The sequence below is a fragment of the Sus scrofa genome, chromosome 2 (assembly GCF_000003025.6).
Source record: "Sus scrofa isolate TJ Tabasco breed Duroc chromosome 2, Sscrofa11.1, whole genome shotgun sequence".
Classification (NCBI taxonomy): domain Eukaryota; kingdom Metazoa; phylum Chordata; class Mammalia; order Artiodactyla; family Suidae; genus Sus; species Sus scrofa.
The window spans coordinates 3,618,848-3,633,843 of record NC_010444.4 but is presented as its reverse complement, the minus strand read 5'-3'; the positions used below and the strand labels follow the sequence as shown (position 1 = coordinate 3,633,843).

Genomic DNA, 14,996 nt, shown 5'->3' with positions numbered 1-14,996 from the left:
GAAATTTACACGTGTTGATGAAAATGAAAGAAGACACAGAAGCTAAGATTCCTAGGCTGCCTCTCCGCCCGTGGGTGCCCTCGTGGCGTTTTCGGAAATGCACCCATTCTCCTGGCTCGGGTAGAGGGTGTCACCGAACCCCAGAGTCCCCCTTCCATGCGGTCTTGCCCGGCTGCGTGTGGCCTGCCCGCCCTCCTAGTCGTCCCCCTCTGCAGAGCCACCTATACACAACCCCCCAAATCCTAAGGGGCCCACTCGGGGTGGACAGGACCCCCCTGCACCCCTCTTCCCCGCGGGGCGATTTGCGTTTCTATGAAAACCAAGTTTCGGGGGCAACTCCGCTTAGGGCAGGCGCGGCGCCTCCGGGATGGCTTTTGGGCTCTGCCCCTCGCCGCTCCCCGGCGCTCGGCGCCCGCGCCCCCTCCCCCTGAGCCCGCCCCCCCTCCCTCCCGCTCCCATTCTCTGCCCGGCTTTGATCTCTGCTTAACAACAGTAACGTCACACGGACTACAGGGGAGTTCTGTTGGAAGTTGCAAAGTCCTAGAGCCTCCAGAGGGCTGTCGGCGCAGTAGCAGCGAGCAGCAGCGTCCGCGCGCTCCGGCGAGGGGCAGAAGAGCTCGAGGGAGCACGGGGGCAGCAGGAGCTAAAGCCGAACGCGGACCCAGCCCGGGACCCACCGCCGCCCCAAGCCGCCTAGCAGAGCCCCAGCCATGGCACACCAGCTCCTGTGCTGCGAGATGGAGACCATCCGCCGGGCGTACCCCGATGCCAACCTCCTCAACGATCGGGTGCTGCGGGCCATGCTCAAGGCGGAGGAGACCTGCTCGCCCTCCGTGTCCTACTTCAAGTGCGTGCAGAAGGAAATCCTGCCTTCCATGCGGAAGATCGTGGCCACCTGGATGCTGGAGGTGCGGGGCTTCGGGCGGCTCTCTTAGCACTTTTCTGCGACTTGTTGCGCAAACCCACATTTCTTTGCCACTCATCTCCCTCCCTTCTCTCTCACCCCAACTTTGAAGTTTGCTGGAGTGTTGCTAGGAATCGTAATTCCAAAATATATAGATATTGTGGGTATTTTTTGAACGAGGAAGAAGTGGGGGTGGGGTCATTAGAAATTCCCTTCGTGGGGGGGGGGGTCGAAGACGTGTACCTTCGGGCAAAGCCACTGTCAAGGGCACCCCAGTTGGCTTCAGGGTGTGGGCCCGCAGGCTGGGCGCCCTTTGTAGCCCCCGCCTGGACCGCCACCGCGCAGCCCCCGCCTGCGCCCGAGCCCCGCTGCGCCTCCTCTCCCCGCCGCGCGGCCGCTGAATCTCCAGCTCCAGGGGGAGGGGGCATAGATTTGATTTTTAAATTAATATCCATGGACACGTATGCAAGGGCCACTCGTGCCAGTATTATGCGCCATCTTTGTTCTTTTATTGCAAAGCAAAAGTGTTTATTAATAATTGGGGGCAGGGTGGGGGCGGGGAGCGACCGGCGAGGCGCTTGGGGCCGCCGCGAGGGGCCGCGCGGCCACCGGGAACCGGCGGGAGGGGCGCGGGGACAGAACTCGGGCAGTTGTGCGGGGACCCCACTCGGGAAAGAGGGCCCCTTTGTTAAAGCAGCGAGTCCCGGGGCGCCCCGCAAGGCCAGCTTGGGCCGGAGAGCACGCCGGGCTGCAAGGTCGTGTGGCCCCCAAGACGCTGGGGGCTGACTCTCATCTGCAGGGGTCTCAACTTGGGGGACCTGTGTGGAGGGAGCCGGGGGCCCGGGGCACGTTTTCAGGCCTTCAGTGGGCTCCTACGGGCACCGCAAGTATTTTAAAATAATTTCTGAAAGTGCGGCGTGGTGCCCTTGCGAGAGGGAAACGGCGCCCGCGCCCAGGGGGAGGGGGGCTCCGAGTTCGAATTCCTGGGGCTCTCCCCTGAGCCTGCAGCGAGCTCTCGACCCCCGGCCCGGGTAAAGGACCGCCCGAGGGTCATTTTCAGGGGTTTTTTATGTACCCAGTTATTTTTTTTATATTTTTAAATATTTTTTGAAAAGATGACGTCTGGGGAAATGCGGCTCGGCGGCCTGGGACGCCACCTTTGTGTCTCGCAGGCGCTGCGAGCGCGGCGCCCAGCCCCACGGCCCGCCCCACGGCCCTGCACCCCATTTGGTGCCCACCCCAAGCTTGGAGGGTCCCGAGGCACCCACGCGGGCCGGGGTCTCGGGGACCCGCAGCCCGCGAGCGGCACACGCCGCCCAGCAGTGCCCGCTCCCGCTCCACTGTGCCAGCCTCCCGGGGACTTTCCCTTTCAGTTTCGTGGTGGGTGGGCATTAGGGACTCTCGGGGGAGGGGGCGCGTCGGCAGAAGCTCCTGCCGCCCCCTGCCCCGACCCTCCGCACGCTCGGGTACCCGAAGCCAACCCTGGCGGGAGCGGGGCGGGGGACGCCAAGTCTCCGCAGAGGGGGCCGGGCGCTCCCGGCGGCGGCGGCGGTCACGGCCCCCGGTGCCCCTGCAGGTCTGCGAGGAGCAGAAGTGCGAGGAGGAGGTCTTCCCGCTGGCCATGAACTACCTGGACCGCTTCCTGTCCCTGGAGCCCGTGAAAAAGAGCCGCCTGCAGCTGCTGGGAGCCACCTGCATGTTCGTGGCCTCGAAGATGAAGGAGACCATCCCCCTGACGGCCGAGAAGTTGTGCATCTACACCGACAACTCCATCCGGCCGGACGAGCTGCTGGTAACCCTGGGACCCCCACCGCCCCGGGACCCTCCGTTAGCCGCGGGACCCCGGGGGTGGGGGAGGTGCGGGGAGCAGGCAGTCCCGGCGGGCCGCTGACACACTCTCGGCCCCCGGAGAGGACGGCCACGCTGGTGGGGCCCCTCTCGCGGAGCGGGCGGGAGCGGGTGAGACCCTCGCCGCCCCGCATCCTGGCTGCCCCGCCTCACCCTTTCTGTCCGACTCCCCCCGCGTCTGCTTCCCTAAGGCCGCGAAAAGTGGGCGACGCGCGCCCTCTAGCGGCAGCCTCGCGGAGCCTGCGCCAACGTCCCGGGCTCGCGTTCCAGGTGTGGGCGGTCTTCTGGTCCCCACTCGAGGAAGGGTCGGCTTAATTAAACGCAGGAGCCTTTGCCGGCGACACCCTTCCTGTATAGATGTGGGGTCGCGCTTTGTCCCTCCAGGTCCCGGACCCTCCAACGCCCCCCAGTCCTTTCTCCCCGCCCCCTGTCCCACTGGGATCCATGCCTGCGCCTCTCTTTATGCCCGGTCCCCCCATTTCCCCAGCAAATGGAGCTGCTCCTGGTGAACAAACTCAAGTGGAACCTGGCGGCCATGACCCCGCACGACTTCATCGAGCACTTCCTCTCCAAAATGCCGGTGGCCGAGGAGAACAAACAGATCATCCGCAAACACGCGCAGACCTTCGTCGCCCTCTGTGCCACAGGTAGGGTGCCCGCCCCGCCTCTGAGTGCGCGCGCGCACTGTCCGGTGTCCCGCACTCTGCTGCTGTCTCCCGCGTCCTAGGAGATGGTCCCCAGGCCCCTCCCAGTCTCAGCAACCCTCCTCTTTTTCCCTGTCTTGGGGAGCAGAGGGCCGGGCTGTTGGTGGTGGCTCCAGGGAGGGGGGGGGCATCGCCTCCTGGGCGGGCAGCTCAGGCTGGCCACGGCCACGGGGCAGTGCCCGGGGGAGGGGGCGGCGGCTTCTGCTCCCCGCCAAGGCAGGGGTCGCTCCACGCTGAAAGGGCATTACCTTGGCCTCCCGGGCCTGCCTCTTGCGGGTCCTCCCCCCCCCCAGCCTTCCCGTGTCCTCAAGAAGCCTGAGCTGCGGGGCGGGGTGGGGGGGGTGCTCCTGGCCTCTGCCGGGCTGGGCCACCTGCCAGGGCCGCCGGCGGGAGTGCCTGCACCACGTGCTCTGGGCGGCCAGCAGCGGCCCTCGTGCGGGGGCGGCCAGCAGAGGCGCTTGGCCGCCTGAGGCCCCGCCAGGGGCGCCGCAGGCCGGCTCAGCTCACTGCCCTGGGAGTGGCTTCAGATCGCCGGGCTCGGGCAGCAGCGGTTGGCAGCGGGAGGCCCTCCCTCCCCCGGCACTGCTCTGGCCCTTCCCTGGGGGCTCCTCCCTGGCACTGCCCTCTCCCCAGCCCCTGAGGCCAGTCTCTCAGAACCCAACTCAGAGCCACATGGCGTGGCCCCCTCTTCTCCCAGCCCTGCCCCTGACCCCCTGCGACCTCTCCCTCCGCTCTGACCTTATAAGCTGGGGCCAGGATGCCTGGAGAACCTTGACCGGGGGTCCCAGGCCCCCATCCCGCTCAGCTCTGCTGTGGACCACCTCTATCCTGGTCGGGCCTCAGCGGTCAAATCTGTGTGGGGCTCTCTGGGGGCCACCTCAGGGCCACTCGGCACCAAAGTGGGTCGTTGGCATCTTTCACCCCATCCTCAAAAGAGGGGTAGAGCCCCCACCCCCGCTTGCCTTCACCCTCCTGAGGTCTGGGTGCCCTGGTGCTGGGATTTCTGGGTTAGGAGAGTCGGGAAGGTTCTGCTCCCTGCCCTGCCCCCTGCCCCTCCTCTGCCTGCTCAGAAACGGAACCCCTTTTCCGAGTCCTTACAAGGAAGCCTTCTTGGCGGGGGGCAAACGAGAGGCCCAAACCCTCCTTGGCCTGGATGGACCTGAGGGCTCAGGGTGCCCCTCCCCAGGCTTTCCCACCCCTTAGCACTCGCCTTTGGGGAGGGCAGCCTCTCACCCGAGTCCCCTCAGCCTCCAGGGACCAGCCCAGCAAGCAGGCAGGGAGGCGTTCTCTGGCTGGGATGCCTCCGAAAAGAGAAGCCTCCAGAGACTTCAGGCAGCCTTTTATGGAGCTGAAAGTGCTTCAGAGAAACGGCAAAGTTTCCTGGAGATAATGCAAGGAGCAGTTCTTGTGCACCCCGCCCCCAGGACGGCGGAGGCAGCCTGGAGCTCCCCCTCTCCCGGGACCCCAGGAAGTGGGGTGTGCAGCCTGCGTGGGGTGCTGGCAGCCCAGAAGCCCGGCGCAGAGGCTGTGATCGAGCTTGGCGCCGGCCCTCCGGCTGCTGAGCCTGGGCCCGGCGTGGGGGTGTGGCCCCAGCACAGATACCTGGGCTGAAGGCGGGCGGGTGGCGACCCAGCTTTCACGTGCATTAACTCCAAGGAGGGGCTTGATGAGGGACAGACAGGCCAGGGGAGAGGGCAGCACCCACCCACCGGGTCCTGACCCCGCCTGCCTGTGAGAACATAACGCACGTGGCTGTGTCCTGAGTCCCAGAAGGGCTTCTCAAGATGAGAGTGACATTACAGTCTAAAAACAGGCAGCTTCCGTGAGGTGGAGACGTGAGCAAAAGTCCCGGGAGATGTTTTGACCCCCACGTGGCAAGGTCCCTTTTAAGGCGCCGGGGGTGGGGCTCTGCTTTTCCCGCCCCGAGGGCCTGCAGACCTGGGTTCCTGTGTGCAGGGGCCTCGTCGCCCACACACGGGGTTGGCTTCTGCTCGTGCGCACGGAGTAGCACTGGGGCAGGCGAGGTGACGAATGACCAGTGCTCTTTGAAGCTGGCCTGTCACCGAGCTTAGTGGATGGGCCTGAGCGGGGTCAGCAGAGCCACACAGCTCCCGTGCCCACTGGCCGTGGCCTGCTGGGCTCTTGATAGCCAGGCAGCGGCCAGAAACAGCTGTGGGAAAGACGCGTGCACACACGTGCATGTAGCACACGCACACGCGCACACAGCCCATCCCTGCTGAGCTGGTCAGAGCCCAAGCTCAGGCCTCGGCAATTTCTGCGCTGTCCTGATCAGCCTCGGCAAAAAGCCTTCATTCCTGGCTCCTGGCTCTCAGCCTGCGAGGGGGCTGCTTTTTAAGCGGTGGGGTCGCCCAGCAGCCGCTATGGGGCCCCTTGGTGGCGGTGGCCTTTCTTCCTCCCCTGCCCCCGGCCCGCTCCCGTGAACAAGGCCCAGGCTGTTCATTCTTAGTTTGGGGGGGGGACATTTCAGCCCCAGGAGCCCATCCTCCCTTAGGGCTCTCCGTCCCCTGCCATTCAGCTCACCGCCCGTTCCTGGGGCTCAGTGACGCAGCGGGGCGGGCGGGCGGGCAGACAGAGATGCCACGCTCGGCCCTTCTCAGGCCCGGCTCTGGGCTAAAAGGCTCCCTGGTTCAGATGCTGAAAAGGGTGACCCCCCCCCAGTCATCCCTGGTTGGAAGTGACAGGCGACCCACGTGTGCTGCGTCACCTCCCAGATGTCCTTAGGGCTTCCCCATCTTCCATGACAAGTGTTCCGGAGGGGCTTACAAGAGGCAAAACAGGTGCTCCCGCACCAGGGAGCTGCCAGGAGGGGACCCTGGCCCAATGCCAGCCAGAGCCAGCCCGCCCTCCCCTGCCTGCCCCCAGGCGGAGTTTCCCTGCAGTTTGGGGAGGGCGTGCTGAGGACAGCGGGTGAGGGGGTGAAGTTACCCTCTGCCCCTTCCTGGAGGCAGAGAAAACGGGGATAAGCGTCTGGCTGCAGAGATGGGCCATGCTGTGTCCATCTTCCCGCGGCCCCCGGGGAATTTGGGGGCCGGCTTTGCCCAGTGGGGAGGCCTGGCCGTGTGGGTACAGGGGGTCCCCGCTGCCTCCTCGTGGGTGGGTTTTCCCCGCCTTTTTTCCTGAAGGCTCTTATTTATTTGTGTGAATAGCGATGCTGAGGATGGAGCAAGCCGAGTCCCCTTCCCGGAGGCCTCGGCCCCCCTTGCGTCTCTCCCAGGGCTCTTTGTGGTTTATGTTCCTGCTGTTTTCAATGGGGCATCACAAGCTGGTGTTGGAGCCCGGCTTCTGCTCTCTCCGGCACTAGAGTGGCAAACAGGTGCCGGGGGACTTGGGGGCCCAGATCCAGGGATCCTGCAGAGCCCCCCCCCACAGCCCCTTTGCCTCCTCTCCTCCGCCGCAGACGTGAAGTTCATTTCCAACCCGCCCTCCATGGTGGCCGCCGGGAGCGTGGTGGCGGCCGTGCAAGGTCTGCACCTGGGAAGTTCCAACAGCTTCCTGTCCTACCACCGCCTGACGCGGTTCCTCTCCAGGGTGATCAGGTGTGACCCGGTAAGTGACCGCGCTCCTGCGTCTAGATGCTTCTAGAGCCGAGCTGCCATCGGCCGGCGGGAAATGATGGGCTGGGGCCACCTGGGGGACTGTCCGGACCGCCTGCGTTCAGAGGCCCTGGCCCTGGCCGGGGGGGCAGCTCCCCCCTTTACTCTCCCGTTGGAAGGAGAAGCACCTCAGAGCTTGCTGATGGGCTGGAGGGTCCTCCCAGGCCTCTGTGTCCCCCGGACTCCTGGGAACTTCAGCCCCTCCCTGGGGGGCCAGCTGAGAAGAGGGGCCACAGGCAGGCCGAGTCAGTGATCCGTGCCCGAATGGGGGGTGGGGTGGGGCCCGCTGGAGCTTTGTCCCGGCGACAATGTGGACGCCCGATAAATGGCCGCTTTACAAGGGCCCCTGTGAGGTCCAGCGTCCACAGTGGGTCCCGTACAGACCACTCGTTTCTATGGCCCCTCGTTGACAGGCTGCTGCTCCTGAAGCTGGAGTCGATTGTATCTTTCTTCTTACAATTGTCATTGTCTTCTTCTCGACTCTTGCCTGTAAAGAAAGAATTAAAATAACAATTGCAAGGGTTTGTGGCCTTCACCAAATTAGACCGGCGAGGTTGAGGGGTCATCAGCCCCCCTGGTGTGGGAGTGACCGCCTTGACCCCGGCCCGGGTCGGGCTTGGGCCCGCGCTGCTTTTTGGTGGTCTGCCTTCCGGCGGTCGGGAGCCTCAGAAGGAAAGAGAGGGTGGGTGACGGACGCCTGCATGACCCCCCAAAGGGGGAAGGTTCTGGTGCACAGGCACGGGCAGCTCTGGGCTCAGGGAGTGGAGCGTCCCTGCCTGGCTGCTGGGGGTCATCCCCCAACTGGAAAGACCACAGGGGACCGTCAATCTCCACGTGATCCCTTGGGGGTAAAGGTGGGTGTGATGAGATTTGAAATAAAACGCCTCTCAGCTGAGGGATGGGTTTAATCCGTGGAGGTAGAAATCCCATCAGGCTGGTGACCAGGTGACAACCGTAGCTGAGCTCAGATGCAGGAAAGCCTGGGCAGCAGTGGCTCCGGGTCATGGCCGAGCAGCTGCTCCCCCCTCCCGCCCGTGGCTGCTGCCCACTCCTCTCAGGAGGGCCAAGAGGAGGGGGGACGTGCCCGGCCCTGCGGGGAGGGAAGGCCGTCCTGCGCGCCCCCCCCCCCCCCCCCCCCGCTCTCTACTCTGCCATCAGCCCTCCCCGCACTCCGGGGGCCAGTGAGCCAGGGCCCCTGGAGCCACCTGCAGACGCTGGTGCATTTGTTGGGTGGGGGCTCTCAGGTCTCCGGATTGGAACCGAGGCCATGCTGGATGTTTGATCCGAGCCCCAGCGGGGGGAGGACAGCAGGAGTCCTGGGTTCCACTTGGGACCTTCTGGGCCTCAGTTTCCTCCTCTGTGAAATGGGGTCATGTGCACCGTCACTGCCTTCTCATCTGCCACGGTGAATATTGGGAAGGTGGGGAGGAACCCCCCGTAAGGCATGGCGCTCTGCACCCATGGGAGACACCCCGGGATCCACCCAGAAGCCCTGCCGGCTGGGCTTCACTCCTTTGGGGCGGATCCCCCCACCTCCTTGTTCCTGTGGGAGAGGCTGCCCTGGAGACTTTACCTGGCTCTGGACTATTCTAAGCTCCGGTGTGGCTTCCCGGGAGTTGAGGGGGCCTCTCTTCAGACGTGGGAACCTTGGCCGCCCGACAGCAAGGGGCACCTTTGAGCTGCTGGGAGCTTTGGGGACCAGGAGAGGGCCCTAGACTTGGGTTCCTCCTCTCCGTCGAACGCATGGGGCGGGCACTGCGGGAGGACGTCTGCAGCGGTGGCGGGAGAGGAGGGGGATAAAGGGTCCCCGGGGCCACCCAGCACTCATCCTGGGTCACGCGCGCCATTCATCACAGAAGGCTGGGTTCGCCACGAGGGCTGACACGGCAGAGGTGAAGGGTCTCCCCGCCCTGGATCAGATGGTGCTGGACTGGCTGAAGGCAGCAGTGCGGTGGTGGGCCCTGGGGCCAGAGATCAGAGCCCCAGGGAGGGGTTCCAGCCAGGGGTCTGGCCCCGCTGGGGACTCCAGGCGGCAAGGCAGGTGGGCGGGCAGGCTGGGTCCTGAGCAGACTCGCCACCTAACGCCTGGGCTCCTGGGGGCCGATCGGGGGTGCACGCTGTTGATCCTGGGCTCCGGGCAACGGCCCCCCTGGTTGGGGGAGGCCTCATTTTCTGTTAGCATCCGGGGACCCTCTGAGCATCCCACCCCGTCTTGCCCAGGACTGCCTCCGCGCCTGCCAGGAGCAGATCGAAGCCCTTCTGGAATCCAGCCTGCGCCAGGCCCAGCAGCAGACCTTGGACCCCAAGGCCGCGGAGGAGGAGGAGGAAGAGGAGGAGGTGGACCTGGCCTGCACGCCCACCGATGTTCGCGACGTGAACATTTGAGGCGCCGCAGCCAGGGAGGGGCCGGCCCGCGCTCCCCAGACGGAGCCGCTCAGGCCCGGCCACCCCCGGGGGAGAGGCCCGCCCCTCACCACTGGCGTTCCCCTCTGCTCTGTCTCCCTCCCACCTCTGACTTAAGCGAAAGGCAAAAAAAAAAAAAAAAAAAAAAAAGTACCTGAAAACCTGTCTTTAAAAAACAACAACGACAACAGAAAAAGCGAGGAAAAAAATAGTATTTGCATGACCCTGAGCTGGCGGGGGAGGTGGGTCATGCTGCAGAAATAGAGGATTTTATACCCCATAATCAACTAGTTTTTCTATTAATGTGCTTGTGTCTGTTGTAAGAGTAGAATTAAGATGAGCAAGTGTGCGGGGAGGGTTAGATGTGATTTCTTTCCGTGTTGAAAACAAACAAAAAAAGCATAAACATGTTTTTAAAGAATAGAAAAAAAGCCCACCACCCGTTTGTAAAGTAGAAGAGGGTTTTAGCTAGAGAAACATACCTGTGTGCTTTTTTCCCAAGCACGGCTTTAAAGCAGTCCTAGGCATCCTGTGTCTTGCTTATGCATGTAGTCACTTTATAAGTCATTTGTGCGTGTTTATTTTATTTCGTAGGTAGGCGTGTGACCTTCACCTTATCGGTGGCCGATGTCACCTCTGTCTAGAGTAGCGCAGGCTTCGGCATCGTCCGATGCTGAAAGAGGCTCGTCGTCCTCTTTCTGCCTGCGCACCGGCCACCTGAGCGGTTTGTCGGGCGCCAGCCAGCGTAGCAGGGACGGAAAAGCCACCTCCGACTCCGCGCCCACCGCAATAGTGACCTAATATATTCTATTTTTATAATCTTCCTATTTTTGTAGTTACTTGTTCACGAGATGCTGGTTTTTCACCCAACAGACCTGCAGCTCACATCCAGGTGAAACCCACAGCTGGTTGGTTTTTGTGGTTGTTTTTCTGTTTTGTTTTGTTTTGTTTGTTTTTGGTTTTCCTCAATATTCCAGAACCATTCCATTTCAAAGCACTTTTGGTCCCGTAGTTCTAGGGGCTGTCTCTCTGTTTATGTTGTGTGTGGAGGCGGGTGGGGAGCGATTTCCTAGTGGAATGGTTTGGGAATATTGCCGTGCTTGTGTGTGCACAGCGGATTGCAAGGCAGGTGCATGTTCGTGAAGTGGGGGGAAGCGAGCTGTTTTTGAAGGCGAGGTTCCAGTCAAGAAGCAGGACGTGTGCATTCTCAAATTGCCAGGATGATGTGTTTTTTTTTCCTTTTCTGTAGAAAAGCTGAAGTGTAGGAGTTCCCCTGGTGCCAACTGGTGTTTGAAGTAGGGCCTTAAAGGCTGACCTAGAGAACCAGCAGTTTCAGGGTTGTCTTTAGATGTTTTGCAACGTTGAAGGTTTTTAAACACTAAAATATATAATTTATAGTTAAGGCTAAAAAGAATATTTATTGCAGAGGATGCTCGTAAGGCCAGTACGATTTATAAAGTAATGCAATCTCCCGGTGATTTACACACAGACACACACTTTTCTGCCTTAGATGTTGCAGGTGTAGTACAGTTTATGAAAGTTAGGTCCTTTTATAGGAGAGGGGAAAAAAGAAACAGTCCCAAGATACAACACAACGACTTTGATTCGGCTGATTTGGCCTGTCCGGCGTTTGCCAGAGGGACCCAATCCGAGAGGCGTCAGAGTTACAGGACGTTCAGGGCGCTCGCGACGCGTTCTGACCCCATCCTGTTCTTTGGAAACAACGAGATGGAGCACAAAACCGGTATAGACCATTTGCACGTCTTGGCTACGTACCTTTTGTAGTTACTGTGGGGGGGGGGTGTTGAAGGAGCGAGGAGGTGAGGGAGGGAGTGTGCGGGGGGCGGGCGCGGACCCCAGGCGACAGGCTGCGACTCCGTTTTCTCATTCGCTGCTACCGAGGACTTCCCAGCACCGTTTGGAGACAGACTCCCCACGCTTCTCTTTCACGTTGTTTTGCTGCTATTGGAGGATCAGTTCTTCTGTTCTGTTTTGTTTTACAGTGTCATATACTGCCAAGTTCTAGGCTGAATTATCTCATAGAAAGATGTATTACGGATGCCTTTTTTTTTTTTTTTTTTTTTTTTTTTTTTTTTTTTTTTTTTATGTGATCAATTTTGACTTAATGTGATTACTGCTCTATTCCAAAAAGGTTTCTGGTTCACGATACCTCATGCTTCACTTAGCCGCGTGTAAACCAGGCGGCCAGGCCTTGTCTGACCCACAGCCTCTTTGCTTCAGCAAACAGACAGGGGGACGAGACCCCCCAGAAAGGGCCTGGCGGGGGCCCCCCCAAGGGCCGGCGTTCCCGAGGACCCCCGGGCGGCTCTGGAGACAGGCCACGTCCGTGTCCTCTGCCCTGGGCCTGGTTTGCTGGACTCGTCACCAGATCTGGGACTTTCCCTGATAGGGAGTTCTTTCTACAGCCCATGTGACCCTTGTGTGTAGCTATGAAAGTTGCATTATTATTATTGTTATTATTATTATTATTATTGTAACGAGTATGCCTTAACGTGCCACCGTGGTGCTGTGCTGTAGGACTCAGTCACTGGGTGATTGGAATGGCTTCTGGAATGCGTTACAGGTTGGGAGTGCGTTGCATCTGTTACTGTGTTCTGGAGCTGTTTTGTCATTCTGTTCATTACTGCAAAATGCTAATTGAAAGAAACTCCAAATCTCCGCCAAGCCAGCTAACCGTGCTGTGTGCCCGAGAGCCGCCTAGCATGCTGCCGAACCCAAAGGAGCTGCACCGTTGGCGGGGAGGGCGGGGGTCCCCGCCGGGGAGGGGGGCTGGGGGGGGCCAGGTGCTCCAAAGCCACAGGCCGGCCCCGCCCCGCCCGCAGGCTCACCGCTTCCGCTTACCTCAACCATTCTGGCTGCAGCGTCTCTGAACCAAACGGGGTCCTTGAGGGACGACCGGTCCGTGGTGGGGGGGTGACAGGTGTGCTCCAAGGCCAGAGGCTGGCCCGTGACTGGCAGGTCTGAGGGGGCTGGGCGGGCGGCACTTGGGGTCTGTGTGGTTTGGCTGCGCGCTGCCCTGTTCCCCGGCGCACATGTGTAACTGGCACGTTTCCAGCAGGAAACAAGACAAACGTGGAAAGTCTAGAAATAAAATTGGTAAAACCCCCAGGTGGTGCCCATTTGTCTCTTTCCTGGGGCGGGCAGGGGTCCCCGGCCTGGCACCATGGACACCCGGGGCCAAGTGGTCCTCTGTCGATGGGGTTGTCCTGTGCACCGTGAGTGTCCCTCTAGATGACAGCACTGGCACCGGTGGTGACAACCAAGAGCGTCTCCGGACACGGCCACCCGGCCCCTGTGCACCGGAAGGAGTGTGTGACACCTCCAGCCCGAGAAAATCCAGATGTGGGGGATGCGGTGGGAGGGGCCCCGAGAAGAGTTTGGGGAGTGTGGGCAAGCAGCACTGGCCACCTCTGACCAGGCTCCTGGCCCGGGTGACGTGTGCCCTCACCTGTCGATCAGACCACCTTCCGGCTCACGCCTGGCCGGCTGGTCCTCCAGGCGCTTTGCAGACAGGAAAGTAAAGTCAGCACCCATTACACAAATGGTTTGTTCCAGGCGAACCGTGGCCCTGAGGTGCCCTGAGCTCAAGGGGGGCCACGTGCACATTGGGGCCGCGGGCCGGCGGCCTTTCACTTGGGCCTGGCGACCTGGGAGGCCCAGTGGACACCTGTGACGTCCGCCTCAGCCTCAGATGCTTGCACACTGGCTGCATGTCCATCTCCGGGGGAGGGGGGGGGCATGGAGTGACCCGGGAAGGCATCTGCAGACCTTGGTCCCAGCTCTGTGGGGTCCCTGATGTGGCCTCAACCCCTCCCCCCAGCAGTCCGTGAGCGCTCTGGAGCCAGAAGGACGCCTGGGTCACGTGCCAAGGATGTCGCCGCTTGCCAGGTCTGTCCACCACCTGTAAGAAGCGCCTTCTGTATACCAGCCTGCCCTGCTGGGTGGAGGTGGGGGGGGGCTACAAGTTCAGTGCGGCTGGTCCTCCCGGAGCACCAGAGCTTCTGGGAGAAGGTGGCATGCGACGGGGCCTGCACTGCTGCACCCCCAGAGACAGCCCCATGCCAGGTGGGTGGGGGCAAGGCCCCTGCCCCCAAGGGTGCTCTGAAAGGGGGTCCCGGGCAGCAGGAGACCAAGGCAGTTGGAGCCACGGGAGGTGCCCTGAAGCCCGGGTCCCTCTGCTCCACCTCAGTGGCTCAGCCCAGGTCCTGCGACATCCACAGCCTGTGTCCCCAGGCCACACATGGACGGAGGGGCCCAAGCGGTTTCAGGGGAGCAGGGCTCACAGTCTGACTGTGTGAAGTTCCAGCAAGACCCGGTCGAGGAAGCAGGAGGGCGGCCTGCTCTACACGGGGAGGCGGCCGCTGCACGTTTCCACTGTTCCACAGGGAGGACCTGAGCCCAGGGTGACAGTGCAGCCGAAGAGGACAGGAGGTGGCCCGAGATGGGGCAGGACTGACACCAAAAGCACACAGAGGGTCTGGGCTGAGGGAGCCCCAGGGCCTGCCTCCTGCTGTGCGGCCCGTGGGGAGGCCCTGGGGCTTTCCTGGTGATGCCCTGGGCCCCGACGTCTCCAACCAGCCACGCAGCTCGGGCACCTCCACACCCTCATGGGAGGACGGCGAAGGCCCTGTGCCCAGCGTGGGGCGGGGGTTGGCTGCCCCGTGCCTATGGTGAAAATAAAAACTGGCCTTGGAGGGACTTCTGAGACAAAGCTTCCCAGTGTCGCCTGCCACGGCTCTCCCGGAAGCCCGAAGGCCTTCTCCCTCGGCCCCACTGCCACTCGTCAGGGGCCTCCCTGCCTCCCAGCCTTGTCTCCCTGTCTAGAAGGCCGCACCGCCCGCCCTTTGCCAGATCTCCCTGGCATTTCTAGTTCCTTCCAACTCCATCTAGGGGCCTGAGACCTGGCCCACCTGGCCCACCCCCCTCATCTCCCCCCGTCTCTCCCCCAACCTCCCCACCGGCTTCCCCCAGCCTCCCCAGCTCCCCCTCAACCTCCCCTTCATCCCCCCACTCTCATCCCCATATCCCCCAGCCTCAGACGCCTCTGTCCCCGAAGTCTGCCCGTGGGACTGCAGGACACACCAGACCATTCCGGCCTCTCTCGCGGCTCTGTGCCTGGAGTCCCTCCCCTGCTGCCCCTCAGGCTCACCGAGACCCTCTGCGGGCGTTCCCCGCCCCGCCCCAGACAGCTGGCTCTGGGCGGACGTGGGGTCCCCCCTCTTCCCCCACTGCCCCCGGGCTGGACCGCGAGCCCTTGAGGACAGGGGGTGCTCCTTCTCTGTGCCCCACCCCACCCCCAGCCTGCATACAGTGGGTGCTGAGAGGTGGGCTGCAGGGAGGCCCCTGGCTCTGTGAGGTGCAGAGACCCAGGCCTGGTCTGACCTGGGTGCAGTGGGCAGAAGGAGCCGGGGGTGGGGCGGGGGCAGGGGGCCGCAGGGCTCAGCACCTCATCGTCCTCACGAGACCCAGCAGACCCCAGGACACAGCGTGTGCACTACGAGG

The 14,996-nt window shown here is 62.4% G+C and overlaps 1 protein-coding gene across 1 annotated transcript; it reads left to right on the top strand.

The window, feature by feature from the left end:
- CCND1 (cyclin D1) lies at nt 464-12,602 on the top strand. The gene is made up of 5 exons (XM_021082686.1): nt 464-908; nt 2,481-2,696; nt 3,240-3,399; nt 6,875-7,023; nt 9,291-12,602. Exons 1-5 carry the CDS (start codon nt 711-713, stop codon nt 9,453-9,455), a joined length of 888 nt encoding a protein of 295 aa, XP_020938345.1. The 5' UTR covers nt 464-710; the 3' UTR covers nt 9,456-12,602.